At 49.8% G+C, this 14,243-nt stretch overlaps 1 protein-coding gene across 4 annotated transcripts in view; it reads right to left on the bottom strand.

Annotated features, from left to right (window-relative positions):
• LOC128883836 (ADAMTS-like protein 4) overlaps positions 1-13,623 on the bottom strand; it is a 33,352-nt gene extending 19,729 nt beyond the window's left edge. Inside the window, exons 1-2 of one of the 4 annotated variants that reach the window (XM_054136643.1) lie at positions 13,369-13,623; positions 10,861-11,001 (exon numbers count right to left, since the gene is read on the bottom strand). In XM_054136643.1, coding sequence (XP_053992618.1) covers positions 10,861-10,973 — 113 coding nt within the window. In that variant the 5' untranslated portion in view covers positions 10,974-11,001; positions 13,369-13,623. The other 3 variants (XM_054136635.1, XM_054136626.1, XM_054136653.1) reach the window with 3 other exon arrangements.
• Between the last annotated feature and the right edge of the window lie 620 nt (positions 13,624-14,243).

Here is a 14,243-nt window from a genome sequence, read left to right as displayed (position 1 = left end):
TCTCTCTCTCTCTCTCTCTCTCTCTCTCTCTCTCTCTCTCTCTCTCTCTGTGTCTCGTTTCGCGTTTTCAGTTGCCACCTTCGCCACTCATTCGCTCTCTCACGGTAAAAAACGTCAAGGAAACAAAAGAGACTTACGAATACAATACACGACGGGGATGGACGAGACGCGTGTAAGCGATATAGAATTACAGATGCGATTACGGTTACTCAAAGCTTTATCGTATATCGATCGTTTTCCCGCAGACCTTTGTTTAACCAGCTTTGAAATAAAACGAGACTTGCAGGGAGGCACTAGGCGAGTAACGTTTCAAACGCACCAAAGACTCCGAAAACGATTACTTTTCATTATACCAGATGTCAAACGACAAATCGAGTTACTCGTTGCGCGACTCGTTATTCCGCGAAATGAAAGATCCGGTAACGCGGGGTCCGCGTAGAGTCGATGCATAGCAGTATCGACGGATAGGCGGAAACTGGCCCCGCGTACATCTCGATGCCAAAGGGAGAGATCGACGAGGACGGAGGGTATAAAGGGAAAACAAATGATCCCGATACGATCGAATCCAATCCATCGCTGCCATCTCATCGTCGGTAGGAAGACCTCGCGTCGCGATCCTTCGCCTATCTATGCGATCTTAATTTGAAGGAGGTGGGTAAGACGTCTTTGAAATCTGGCAAGTAGACAGAAACGATCGTCAATTTCAATTACCGACCGCGTTTGTAAAATATTATTACGGTATAGCAATCAGAGGGTACCGTTATACGTGGATTCGACGATGCTAGAAACAGCGTTGGAATATTTCATATGGAAATGAGTCAGCTCTATAATCATCCTCCGTCACCCCAACCGTTTCGCGCGATTCTCGTCAACGCGGAATAACTGAAATTCTAGTATTCGTGCGACAGGCGCAATGTAGCGCTAAACAAACCATATTCTTCGTTCGAGCGAGGCGGGAGGATTGCGAGTAATACGAATTCGCTGTTCAACATTTTGCGGGGGAAGTCTGTCCAATTGTTTCCACGCGTGCCGCGCATTCCATTCGCATCTACAGCTTTATTAAACTACCGCGCGGACCGTGACCGTCGTAAATCTAAACCCAGAAGCAGCGAATGCTAACAAGAGTTCTAGGATTCCGATCCTCGGAGCCGTCCCAATGGCGTTATTAGTAGGGAACGCGTTTGTCAACGAATATTCTTTACGACTCGTTAGCCGTGGTGTTTACGACGCGGGCCATGACCCCGTTATTTATCGTATCGTTTTGGAGTCTCGTAAAGTAGATAGTCACCGAACGAATGGTTACCGGTCAAGCGTGCGTCCGATGCGAAAAATAGAACCGATCCACGCTCGCGTTCTTTCGTGATTCGACCGGAGAAGTTTATCACCGCAATGTTTTCGGTTCCCGGTGCGTCTAGCAATCCTAGAAACGCGGGAACGATAGCCTTACAAACGAGATTCGCGCTCGGAAACCGTGTCTAAGAATAGGACGTACAACGGCTGTGGAAACCTCGATACCTTGATCGAACCGTGTCTACGTCTAGAATAGTTTCATCGTGCGATTATGAGTAACGGATACGAAGACATTTCGAATTCTCCCCTCGAGGCACTAAATGACTTTTCTACGTGTGAAGCGTGTGACATTCCAACTCCTTTTAGATGCACCGAGCGTTTCACCTCTCCAAGAGGCATGTCTATCTAACGATCTTTTTCCTTATGTTCCCAAAGTCTGATTTCTCGCCAATGTCTCGTGCAAATATCAAGTCAGCGTTTCGCGATGGAAAGAAACCTCTGCGCGTATAATACAGTAACCGCACAGTTTCGCGTAAATTCATTTGACGCGGGCACATCCGTCGCGAGCTCGTTGGAGCGGACATGTGCGCGTCAAATCTATCCGGCATAAGTGGTACGAGGTTAAAAACGACACTTTTTATCCACACGTAGCGCGATGCACAAGGAAGAACACGGTTTAACGATATCCTCGAGCCGCAACGTCTCCGCGTGTCGTCGCGAGTGCAAACCGTAGATTTGCGCGCGAGCGTGTCAGCGAACGCGTATATTTGTACGTAGATCCGTGCGCAAATATGTGCGGAGGGTGTGTACACGCGTGCGTGTAATTGTTAGCGAACTCGCGGATGCGCGATGTAATCGCGTTAAAACTATGTCGGGCGGAGAGGGAGGGAGCGGGGCGTGTAAACAGACCAGGCGAGCGTCGCATTAACAGTTGTTTGTTCGTTAATCCTCAAAGCGCGAAAACTTGCCCATTCGCCGTTAGCTTCCGCTCGTTCCTCGTACAGCGCGAAATTAACGGAGCCCTCTGTTTCTATTTGTAGTTTAGAGCCGACGGCGTATGGTTAGCCGAGTTTAAGGGCGTCCGATCCTCGATGCTAGAACGCGGTCTCGACTCGCGTCGAATCGCTGCGAAACTCTATGTCTTCGCAGATGTCGAAGCGAAACTCGACGCGGCCAGTTTCGGGAAAGAAACACCACTAAAGCGTCAACAAGCGGCGCGTCTTTCCGCGTAACGTCACGACACGGTCGGAGCGAGTCGGTGAACGGTCGTTTCCAGTAAAATGCTAGATCCGAGGATCTGTTTCGAGACGCCCGGAATAAGAATCCATCGATGATGCTGTAACGATGCACTCCCGGGGCGACGTTTACGGGAAACCGTGCCGCGATTGCGATTACGATTCCGATTGTTGCTTCTTCGCTTTGATTACCTACGGTTGCCGATTCGATGAGTTGCATAATAATATCGCTGGGTCTCAGGAATTCCGTGCTCCGTGTTCGAGTAGACAACTCGAGTATCATATTATGTCAACTACGAAAAATTCAAGAATGACTCCACCTTCCGTTTCGCAAACCCGTTGTTCGTTAAGGCGTAGGTATGTGCGACGCTTGGGACGCTATTAGGAGCTGGAAAGCTGGATTCCAGAATCAACCATGGGTTATTCCAGATCGGTATCGATGCAGCAATAAATCAGTGCTCCAAAGTCTTATCTTTCCGATTAATTAGAAAAAACGCTTCCTGTCAACTGGTCGGATTTTGTCGTCTTATTCCAATTCTTTTAACACTCGACATTCCCGTCCGCGCTAGCTCGAGCCGTTTCCAATTAATCGATCGATACAGCTCCCTGAAACGTGACGGCCGAGCGTACAGTGCCTAATTAGAGGTTCTGTTACCGCGTTCTGTATAATAACCACGCTGCCCAGGACGTATAACGTACCTCTATAATCCGTGGAGCTCGCAGCGACGTCGCCCGTGGGAAAACGGCTTCTGATGCCTTGTCGATACCACGTATCGCTAGGCTACGATGGAGGAATAAGTTGAATCGTACGCCAAAATGTTTCGCTCGCGCAAAAACTGACAGATTCGATCCGATATACTGAGAACGGCTGACAGGGACTCGCCTCGAATCGCTCAAGGGCCAGTCGAGCTGAAAATTCTAGAAATCTTTGTATGCTCCGACTGGCGAATAAGCTGCTATCGTTATTTTTGATAAATCGTTAAGTTATCGATCGCACCGCAGGAACATACATACATAGTTGAACTTGCCGCCGTAAGATCCGGCCCGTAAAAAGAAGGAAAAGGAAGGAAAAGGTCGAAAACGCGGAATTAAAATTGCATCTGCGAGCGTGCACGCGGCAGATCCGCTCGGCTCGCCCACGATCTCGTTCGAAAGAATAATTATAGGTTTCGCGTACACGGAGGGGTTGGATATGAGATGGCACCGCTGGCGGTAGCGGTGGTTCACGTCAGGCCACGCTATCTCGCGCTCACTGAAAAATAAACGAGGAGGCACCGTTTAATGCCGCTTTCGAACCGTACGCCCGCCTTCCTGGCCAAGAAGTTACGAGACCTCGTGAGCACTCTTATCTGATGCATCCGGTATGCGTCCCAAGCTTGCACAGTATACAATACCTAACCGACGGATGGCTGCCGGCCATGTTTACAACAGTTCTTCGCGATAATGTGGAACACCGCTGATTGTCGCGGGTGACGGATTTATGCGCCCGAGCGGGACGACTGTTTAACCGTCTCCGCGTTAACGCGGCGATCCATCCTGTGTTTTTCGTGCAGTCTTACGCTTTTATCGACGCGCGGGGTTAACGTATCCGTCGTATTTCGTGAGAACGGAAGAAATCGTCGGGGGTAAAGACTGTTCGACGATCGTTCAAAGTCGAACGGTCTCAATTTCCGATGCAACTCGAATAAAAGAAAACAATTGTCGTATCCAAGCTCCTTATGTTACCGCAACGACTTCTCGTCGTTAAAAACGCATCGTATAGGATCACGTGTGCCGTAAATAGCAACCGATCGCGCCCGCAACATCTTGCAAACGTTCCCGTTTATGGCCGAGCGCGCGCGCGCGGGCGAGAGGAACGTTATCGTTAATTTCACCGCCGAGAGAATTTGTGGTGGCATCAGAGCACGGAGACTGATAAAAGATCGTGTAACCTATTTTTTCTGGGATTATCTCGTTACTGCGAACAAAGGTGCAACACGAGTCGCTGCTCTAACCGACCTCCCACTGATAGTCTTCGCGCGCGAGTTCTCTTCCGCTTCGAATTCTTGCGGAGTACACTTTTGGAGCAACTAAGAATACAAGTACGTATTATTGGAACCGTCGAAAGGTTCCTTCCTTCGCCGTGAACCCGAACACAGAAACGATCCGGAGTAATGGATAAAAACGAGCTTAGGGACCGTGAAGCGCTATCAGCGGGTCAAGAGCGACGATATACCACTTGGAGCAACGCGTTCACACTTGGTGATCGGAACGGCAGCGCTCGCCGAGTAGGCGTTAACGGCTTTACTTACGCGTGGAATCACGAACAGGCTGGTTTCACTTTCGAGCTAGCTGAAACACGCGCCGATACTCGGTTTCCCTTGGTCGAGATGATTGGCCGCGCGACGACAGGTCTTCCCGTCGAACAACGAACGTCGACGGGATCGATCGGGCGCCGTTCCCCCTTTTCGTCGGTCCTCGCAAGCTCTCGATCGTTCGTTCTACCATCGATACGGGACGCTTCGGATCTATTCTTCGAATTCATCGTCCGCGACAGATGCGTTCCCCTGGAGCGAAACGTTCGAACGGAGTAAGACGATCTAATTGCTACGAACGGCTGCCCGAGACATGGAAGACGTGGAAGACGAGAACGCGAGAGAACGCGAGGCTTTCGCAACGCAGATGATCGTCCAAATGCATCTTTAATTCCACGCACTTATCTCGAAATCAATTTAAATCTTGACCGTCCGCTCGGTTCCTATATGGCGAAGACAGGCTTTGTCCGTTGCCGACGTGGATCAACCGTCCTCCCCCTTGCTCGTTTCGTGCCGCTTGGAATATAGCGTCCCGCGCATAAAGGCCATTGTTGCAGAAAAGGGACGACGACACGTGGTTGGGACGGATCGGGACAGGACGGGACGCAACGAACCGGCGTTTCTCGTACGGCTCATTCAGCATGCAGTTGCGCCGAGGTTATCGCGCTCCACGGACGTTGATAGAATACGCATCGTCGCGGGGTTGCAACGCGATGCCAGGGCGTCCGTAGCTGTCAGCGCGTCTCGAAACTGTCGAGGTCCTCGCAGCAGGACTCGATGCGAATCAACGTCACCGGACCCGTCCGCCCGCGCTTTGCTCATCCTCCCATTTTACCGTATCGATACCTACACCTCTCGCAGCCTCCTCGCTTATGCGAACTGGCCGTGAGACGCGGAGCCCCGCGACGTGCCTGGTAAATTGCTGACGGAAATGGTTGCTTCGCCGTATCCTCTTCGGCGAACCTTCGTTTTATCCGCGCGAGGCGGAATGGAATCTCGCTCGTGCGCACAGAAGCGTCGGATAAATCAGCCGCGATCATTTCGCAGGTACGCGTTAGGTAATCGTCGGTCTTGTCTTTGCCGTGGAGATTTCCGATCGATCGCGACAATTAACGTATCCAAATGGGATTCGAGATCCAACGAGCTTCTGAATTTTACGAATCAAGAAACATCTCGGCAGTTGAGAAACGCTCCGTATATTTTACGATCAATCGAAATGTGTATTACTTTTTGTTGGAAAAGATCTCGTCGTTGAAAAGGTTAAAGAGAGCGATGGAGATATGCGGGTGACAAAAGAAAACCGTTCGACGACCGATGCGACGAACATTTAAAAATATTTCGCTCTTCTATCGGAGGATGGAGAAGTCGGGTTCGGTTGTACTCGACGGTACCGTTGCAAACCATCGCAAGTTTCATCGGAAGGAATGGATGCAAATGAGAGTCAATGACTCGCACTCGCTACTACCGCGGTTGAGCATAATGCGGTTGTCGATACTGGAAACGAAGAAACCGATCGCGTCGTTGAAAAGCCGAAGATGTCAGCCGAAGACGTTTCCAACCGTTGACGTCGTCGCTCCAAGATTAATTTCAAGCTAATCTCTGGTTGGCTGTACGAATACAATAGAAAATGCAACGTCGATAAACACGCAAAGAAGAAAGTAAAGGTAAACATTTCCATACAGAACCGTCGGCTATACGCGCGCGTAGCCGTGACCCCATGTACTCCAACGATACTTTTAATCCGTGATTTTCAAATGTTATTCGCTTATTTCGTTAATTCGGTTATCGTGGTGCTTAAATATTACGCCGTGACCGAGTTTTCCGTGCTTGTGGTAGCATCTGAAAGTTTGCCAGCTGCGGAGGACACCAACCTGTTCGAGGGATGCGTGCCGCACGACAAAACTACCGGCGTGTACCCTTTTACGAGCTTCGTCGGTCGTGGCGAAAATTGTTCGCGCCAGTCCAGCGAAGCTATCATTATTGTTATCGCTTCCGGGAACAGCGTGTACGCTTCTGTTACGACCACACGTGTCTCGCAACGGCACGCTCGACAGCTGATTCGGACGCGTTGCAAATTTTCTTAAATAAACCGGATCTCATCGACGAAGGAGATCGACTGCCTAGAATCTAAAAATTGTACACGATACCCAACCATCGAGTCTCAAAGGGTGTACTCGTTGCATCGAGAAAGAAATTACAATTAGGCTACGTCTTCCAATTAGTCTGACTTTTTTCGAGGGTCGATCGATGGCGGGACCATCGTCGATAGCCGCGGTCGAAAGCGAGCACGGTCTTCTTAATAGGTCCCGATAACGACATGGAAATTAACTTACGAAAACTCGATAACTAATTCGTAAGAGATGTAGCTCCAACAATTAGTCTTCGTTATCCATCGCCTTGGTACCGACACGAGGCAAAATTACTCGATCACTCTAGCAGATCGGTTTGCAATTTAATGGAATCGTCGTAACGAGTCGTTCCTACATCCCTACATTCGTATTCGCAAAACCGTCAGCGGAAATACTTGGAAATATCAAAGGGAAGAGTATCGCGTAATTCGTCGATATGAAATGGGTCGTGAAAGAGACGCGTAACCCGGCTTTCCGGCGTTTAGAAGGTCGCGTGACGCGCGCGAATAGACGGAAACACGGCGAACATGTGCGCGCATAATGGGCCTAATTGTGAGCCCTTGTTGAAAAGAAAAGTCTTCGTACGAGAATTACGAGGTAGTCGAGGCGCCACACTCGGAGTGGACTCACGGTCGTTGCCTCGCCTCGTCTCGACTTGACTTATGAATAGTATTCGTTGTATGTACGTGAGCGAATCGCGGTTTATTGCCGGCATTCACGGCAACTCTATCTTCGGTTCCGAGATGAGATCGCTCCGCTACCACGCGGTCTCTCGATATACATGCTCCTCGAAACGAATCGATTGGCACACGTGTGCGTAGACGAGCGCACGCGAGCTCCCGTCACGCTCGACTCGAAACAGCTGATCCGTAATTAAACGATGGTCAGCTCTCTGAAAGGTGCGTTTCATTGCCCCCCGAACGAGATTCCTTCGTCGTTCTTAATTCGACTTGGATTCATCGACGCTCCTTTTGTCTCTTTCTCGTTCGATTCAGCCGAGCGCGATCGAGCGCGTTCAAAGCAGCGAAACGATCCGAGCCGAATACCGCGACGTAGCTGGCGTTAATTAAAGCGAGGATGACCGAGAAGCGCGTTCGACGAACGGTCAGTGTCGCTTATTACGAGACGCGATAAACGTCATTGACTTGTTCGTGCCACGCGACGACAGTCTTTCGAATTCGTTTCCGAAGCGACCGTTCGTATCGTCGACACGAACTTTGAACGGAAACGGATTGACTGGGGTATGATCGATCGGCCTACGTCATCGTGGACGCTGATTATCAGTATTCGTGGACGACTTCCGCGGAGGAGAAGAGAAGCGTGAACGTTCACGGGAGAGGGAGAAGGACGCGATGGAGAGAAAGGGACGACCAAAGCCCGGTAAACGCGCAGAAATGCGTTTTCCTCGGCGGTCTAGGTCGGCGAAGATGAAAGTTGGAGGCAGAGCTCGCGTCGCACGCCGACTACTCTTCATATTCCTGACACGTTCGCTTCGAGGCCGCGGAGGCTAATGCACCTTTATTTGTTTGCCCGTCCAACCCTCTCGGAACTCGATCGCCCTTTCCGTCGTACGGGCCCGCATTGGCGAACCATGCTTTTCCAACCTCTCGCGCCCCACGCGGCTCACGAATGATCGATATTCGAGTCGGTCCCGCGGTTCGCACCTCGGAGATCCGAGACTCGTAGATAGTCTTTCCGGCTCGTTTCAGGTTATCGGTCCTCCCGGCTCGTTCCTACTCCCGCCCTGCACTTGATATACAAACGCACGAGATACACGCTACACAAAGCCAACCGAGCGTAAGTTTTACGCTCGCGTATATGCGCGTGACGACGTGGTGTGCGCGTATTCGCGGGAATACACGCGAATATTACGCGGTGGGTGATCGTTAAGTTCGCGACTATCGCTATACGGAGCGAATTTATCCGATCGTTAGGGCACCATGTGCATCGAACGTGACACTCTATGAAATTTTACGCGAAGTAAGTAAAGCGCAATTTGTATTCCCCCTCCACCTCCCCCCTGGAAATTCCTAGAATCCGAGCGGACGTTCCCCTGAACTCGCGGAGCTCGTTCGCAAGAAAACCTGGGATAATTATCGGTGAGAATCCAGGACGAAAACATTTCAAACCAAACGAGGACTATCTCGGTGGACTACTCGTATTTTGTTGTTGTCACCCCGTATTATCAGGAACACGAGCGACTATACACACGCGAGCCACGGCGAACTCGACCACATACCGTGTGTAATGTATACCGCATGCGATCCGCGAAAGGGATACGCGTACATATAATCGTACGCGTGCGTCTAGACTCAACATAATTACTCTACATGCCCGCTACAGATTGCTTATTGTTCGCGTGGCTCCTTCTTCCCTTTTGCGACATTTTTTCCTTCTCTTTTTTCTTCGGGCCAACCGATCCTTTCGCAGCGGATTAATGTCACAGAGCCTGATACACGAGTTACTTTCACGGTTATCAACGAGGGCTTCTCCGCGATGCCGGACTCGTCAGGGTTTTGCATCATCGCGGATAATCGCGAAACTGATTTCTCCGGTCCACGAAGAAACCGCCGCGAAATCACGTTATTTAATGCGCGTTAGTATCCGTTCGGATTTCGAGCGTATCTACCAGTCGACGGCAACCCGAAATGTACCAAGAGTCGAGCTGCTCCGTAGCGAAACGAAAGAACGTCGCGTCACGAAACTTTTCCTGCCCGCGAACGTATCGATTCAACGATAAGTTCGCCGACTAATATTACCCGCGACAATTAGAGCGTCGCGAGAGCTCGATCCAATTAACGACCAGCAAATTTATCTCCGAAGTAACCAAACGACTTTAGCTCCGTTTCCAGGGAAAGAATAATCCTCGAGCCCCGGTTTCGCGGACAGGGAGGAGTCCGTGGATAACGAAAGGAACGAGAAACGCGAAAGATCGACGATAAAAGAAACAAAGAAAAGGCATAAACGTTTCCCAGTACGCGGTGGAAAATCCGGCGCACTTGTCGGCCAATCCGTAATCGAAACCGGTAATTATGCGCAGACATTGGCATGCACGCTGTACAAAGGAGACTGCACAGATAACAAGGGACTCTCTGCCTGGAGCATCGAAAGTAACGAGGGCAAGGATTGATGTCCGTTCATTCGGTACGATGTGCATCGAGAATTATTACGAGGTGTCTGTATTAAAATAAACTGCACCGGTGTGTACCCACGGTACGGCACGAGAGAAAGAGAGATACCCTCGTTAAAATGACGAGTTATCGAGTGGGATATCGTGTTTCGGCTGTTCGCGTCTCGAATTTACTTCTTTTTTTATCTTTTTTTACATTTTCGAACAAACCACACGCTCACGGTTACACGGGCACCGATACAAATCGTGTACAAACTTTTCACGTCAAGCTTCATCCTGCTGTTTGCTCGCGCGCGCGTTCAAGTATCGTGTTCCGGGACTAAACGCTTTAACCAATCTCGCTTACGTCAATACGGCCGCGTTTTATTTCTCTGCTTAATATCAACGAGTGCGAACGTTTGAGGTTTTTTTCATTTTTTTCTCTCATTGTCGGTAGAGAGTACGACGAGCAGGAATTCGAGAAAGGAATATCTATGCTCGAGGAAGGAAACCGCGACGGAGGAAGCGGATGGTTACTTACGATAGATATTAAGAAGAAAAGAAATACGAATGAATTTATAATCGACAGTCAAGTAATTTTTCAAAGAATCGTTCGCTATCGGATCCGAAACGAAACGCAGTCGTTTACAGGAAACTTGGCGTAAATTGGACAGCTGCTTAATTGGATCAAATTGTTCTGGTCCCTGCGAGGCCCAATTAACCGAGAGCGACTGTTACACGTACATGTTACCGAAATTCGACGAGCGGAACTTTTAAGCGAGACCTATGTAATCGTAACTCACCCAAAATTCTTGACGGTGATGTTGCTGCGGCGCGGCGCGCATCGTCGGCGCCGCGGGAATTCCGCGGGACTCCACGACCAGCGGGCATTCCTCGATTTTCGTGAACGATCCATGAAGATTTTCTCCGAGGCTCAGGCCATCCTGCGCACGAGAAACACCGCGTTACGTTATAAGGCGAAGCTCATTACCCCCGCTGAATGATATAGAGCGCTAGCAGAGGTACTCTACGCAACAAATCACGATGTTCCGTGCACGGAAACTCGCACGGGACGTCTTTAGACCGGTTAAGGTTGATCGCCTCGAGTCCCGGCCTTTCAAGCTTTATCTTCTCTCATTGCGTAATAAACCCTTGCCGTATGATATACCCACCGCGAAACAAGGTATTCGTTAATTCTCCTATCCCGCTCGGTCAGGCTCGCTCGATACGGTCTCGTTACGGACAAAGAAAGAGTTCGGAAAACGCGGCAACGTCCGTGAACCGTGACGCGCGAGTTTACTTTTCAAACACGAATCACGGGAATTCGTCGAAAAAACGCGCCTCGTTCCATTTTTACGTCTCGACGATCGAGAGCTTGACGGTCCGACAGCGGCAAAAAAGTTTGGAGCTATCGAGAGCGCGAGGATAAAAGTCGTAGAGGAATTTACGACACGGCTTATTAACTCGCTACTTGGCGAACGCCCGTATAAAGAAGCATCTATATTCACGGATTCTTCTTGTCGGCGGCAGCGTGCGCGGATCGTTGTATGAACAGCTGTGAAGAATGCGGCACGGCTTGCGGCCCCGCCAGATCAACCGTTGGAAAATCAGCTGGAAATTCGTCGAGGTTCCACGGACTCGTGTTCCACGGTTTCCCGTGAGATCGGTAAGAACGCGTTACTTTCGACAAATTTTTAACGTCGAAACGCAAACGATCGTTACGAATGTTTGTAAACACTTTGACGTACCGTCGTGCCTCATCTAATCCCATTCGGTAGGAGCTGCTGGTGGAATCGGGGGCTCACCGCACGTGGTGCACATTTTCCGAGAAACAAGAGCGTGCCGCGGGGAAAAACTCGGTTAAACTCGAGTCGTACTCCGTTTCGCGGGATAAAAAGAAATCGATCGAAACCGTTCGACTATCGAACAGCGAATCGTCCAACTATCGATCAGCGAACTCGACTCGCCTGCGACGGTCACTGAGAAACTTGACGCGTGCACGATCTCACAGCTCGTCGGCGGCGTATTCCGTTGGAAAATCCGCGGGAAAATTGGATCGAAGGACGAAGGCAGGTGTCCGCGCGTAATCTGCCGGCGAGGAAGCTCCAAGAAGAAAGCCGAGAGCGAACTCACGTTTGCGCGCTCACAGGCTCGCGCAGCCGCGACAGGAATGATAGTGGCGAAAGTGGGAGACCCTCCGGGAAATATATAGGTCCGCAGGGTGGTGGTGAATAAGAGGAGGAAGGAGGCGGAGGCTCGACAGACGATGCATCCCTCGGCGTGTGCCTGTGTGCACGCACACCCGCCGCCACGCACGTGTTTACGCGCGATTCACGCACAACCCGTCACGATATGCACATGCACCAGCCGGTGCACGGTGAAATGCATCCCCGAAGATCGACCCTACCATCCGGCTCGAAAAAAAAGAGCTCCCCGTGCACTCGGTGCCTCCTATCGATTTTTACATTGTTCTTCTTTTTTTTTCGGTTTACAACACCCTCGATTGTTACGGTAGTTGACTGTAATTTCACGTTCATCTTAATTGGTTCTGTAGTTCTTTATATTCGATCCTTCATCCCTAGGCCGAATATCGCGATGCAAGTGGAGAAAAATGTAACGGACGTGTAATCGACGCACAGTGGGACGAAACGGCTTTCGGCGATCGTAAATCGATTTTCGTGAATTCGAAAAGTGGAAAAACTGTTTACGTACATGGATAGAGAACAATAAATTACTGTTTAACATAGTGCAATCCGTTTTTTTTTTTTTTTTTTATATTTGCTTCGTTTTAAGTAACCGAATCCTTTTCTATCGCATCTATTAACAGACTTGAAATGAATTTTAATTATAAAACATAAAGCATACAACACATAGTTGAGATATTCAACAGGCTGTACGTTACATACGAATATTTCGTCACCCTCTAGATTAATATATTTTATACTAATATAACTTAAAGGCCATAATGTGGGGTATAATTCCTCCAAGTATCATTCAAATATCTCCGGTAGAGCCAAAGTTACAGATTTTCGATCGCCGAGAGCCGTTTTGTCCCACTGTGCGACGCGGTGATCAACCTTTTCGCAGGTAGGTGCAACGGTGCAGCAGGCGTGCTGCAACGGATATTCTTCGTAACGCAGTGTTCGACTTCACCCGTTTCCGCTTTTCATTTTTACGCGTAGCTCACGTGACTCGCACGGCGCGAATCAACCGCGACATTTCACCAGCGAAGCGGATCGCGGCTAAATGCCGCGACGAATCGAGTCGATGTTCGACGATAGCGTCCTTCGGAAAAATAAACGAGAACGTACGCTGCTGCTGCTGCTGTCGGACGAAAACGCGGTTTCTTTGCGATACGTTTCAACAAAATTGTTTGTGGCTGCAAGTTGACGATGGCACGCGATAGAAACGCGCACGAAGAAACTGGCGTAACCGGTGAATGAAATCGAAGATACTAGTTAGTCGCGCGCATCGTTTTTCAACGGCACTCGATGGAAAACGTCGCGTCAAGGTATGCGTAAACGGCCCGTCTCGACGATACCCGACGCATCCGGCGCTACGAAGGAGCGTTCGCTTCCGCGGTGGGCGAGACATTAAACTGGCGCCAGCGAGATCGTTCGCGCGAGGCCTCGTTACGCGACTCACGGAAAAACATATTTCCCTACGCTTGTATTACATCTCCGCGATTCCGATTCGCGAACCGCTCGTATCGAGCGGACAGGGTCGTTTAACTTCCAAATACAACACGTCCGTTCAACGTTCGTTCTTAGCCTTATTTGTTTGCTAAATATGTCACGACAACGTCGCTATTTTCTATACGGTGATTAATTTCGACGAACGTGTCGCTCGACGCATTCGCGTGTCGGGTAGGCGACTTTGAATCATTTTTCCTCGGTTCGACGTGGTTCGACGTGGTTCGACTCTCGCCGAAGACCGAGAAGTCGACGTTGCAAAGTAAATACGCGTTCGATGGCAATTCGAGGAACGCTCGGAACGCTTATTTATTCTTCCATCGGTGGCCCGTTCAGCGTACCGTGTACGTACATTCGAAATACCGATAAAATTGCACTTTTAAGCTCGAAGGTAACGGTACGGGCTGCGTCTCGCGAAACTCCTGAAAGATAAGTAAAACGTATTACGAAAACGAAGATCGTACAAAGAAGCTACCGACCCTTTTTTCGTGCTT

Source organism: Hylaeus volcanicus, chromosome 1, assembly GCF_026283585.1.
Source record: "Hylaeus volcanicus isolate JK05 chromosome 1, UHH_iyHylVolc1.0_haploid, whole genome shotgun sequence".
NCBI classification, from domain to species: domain Eukaryota; kingdom Metazoa; phylum Arthropoda; class Insecta; order Hymenoptera; family Colletidae; genus Hylaeus; species Hylaeus volcanicus.
The sequence above is the reverse complement of the archived record's forward strand: the minus strand, read 5'-3'. Positions and strand labels throughout refer to the sequence as shown.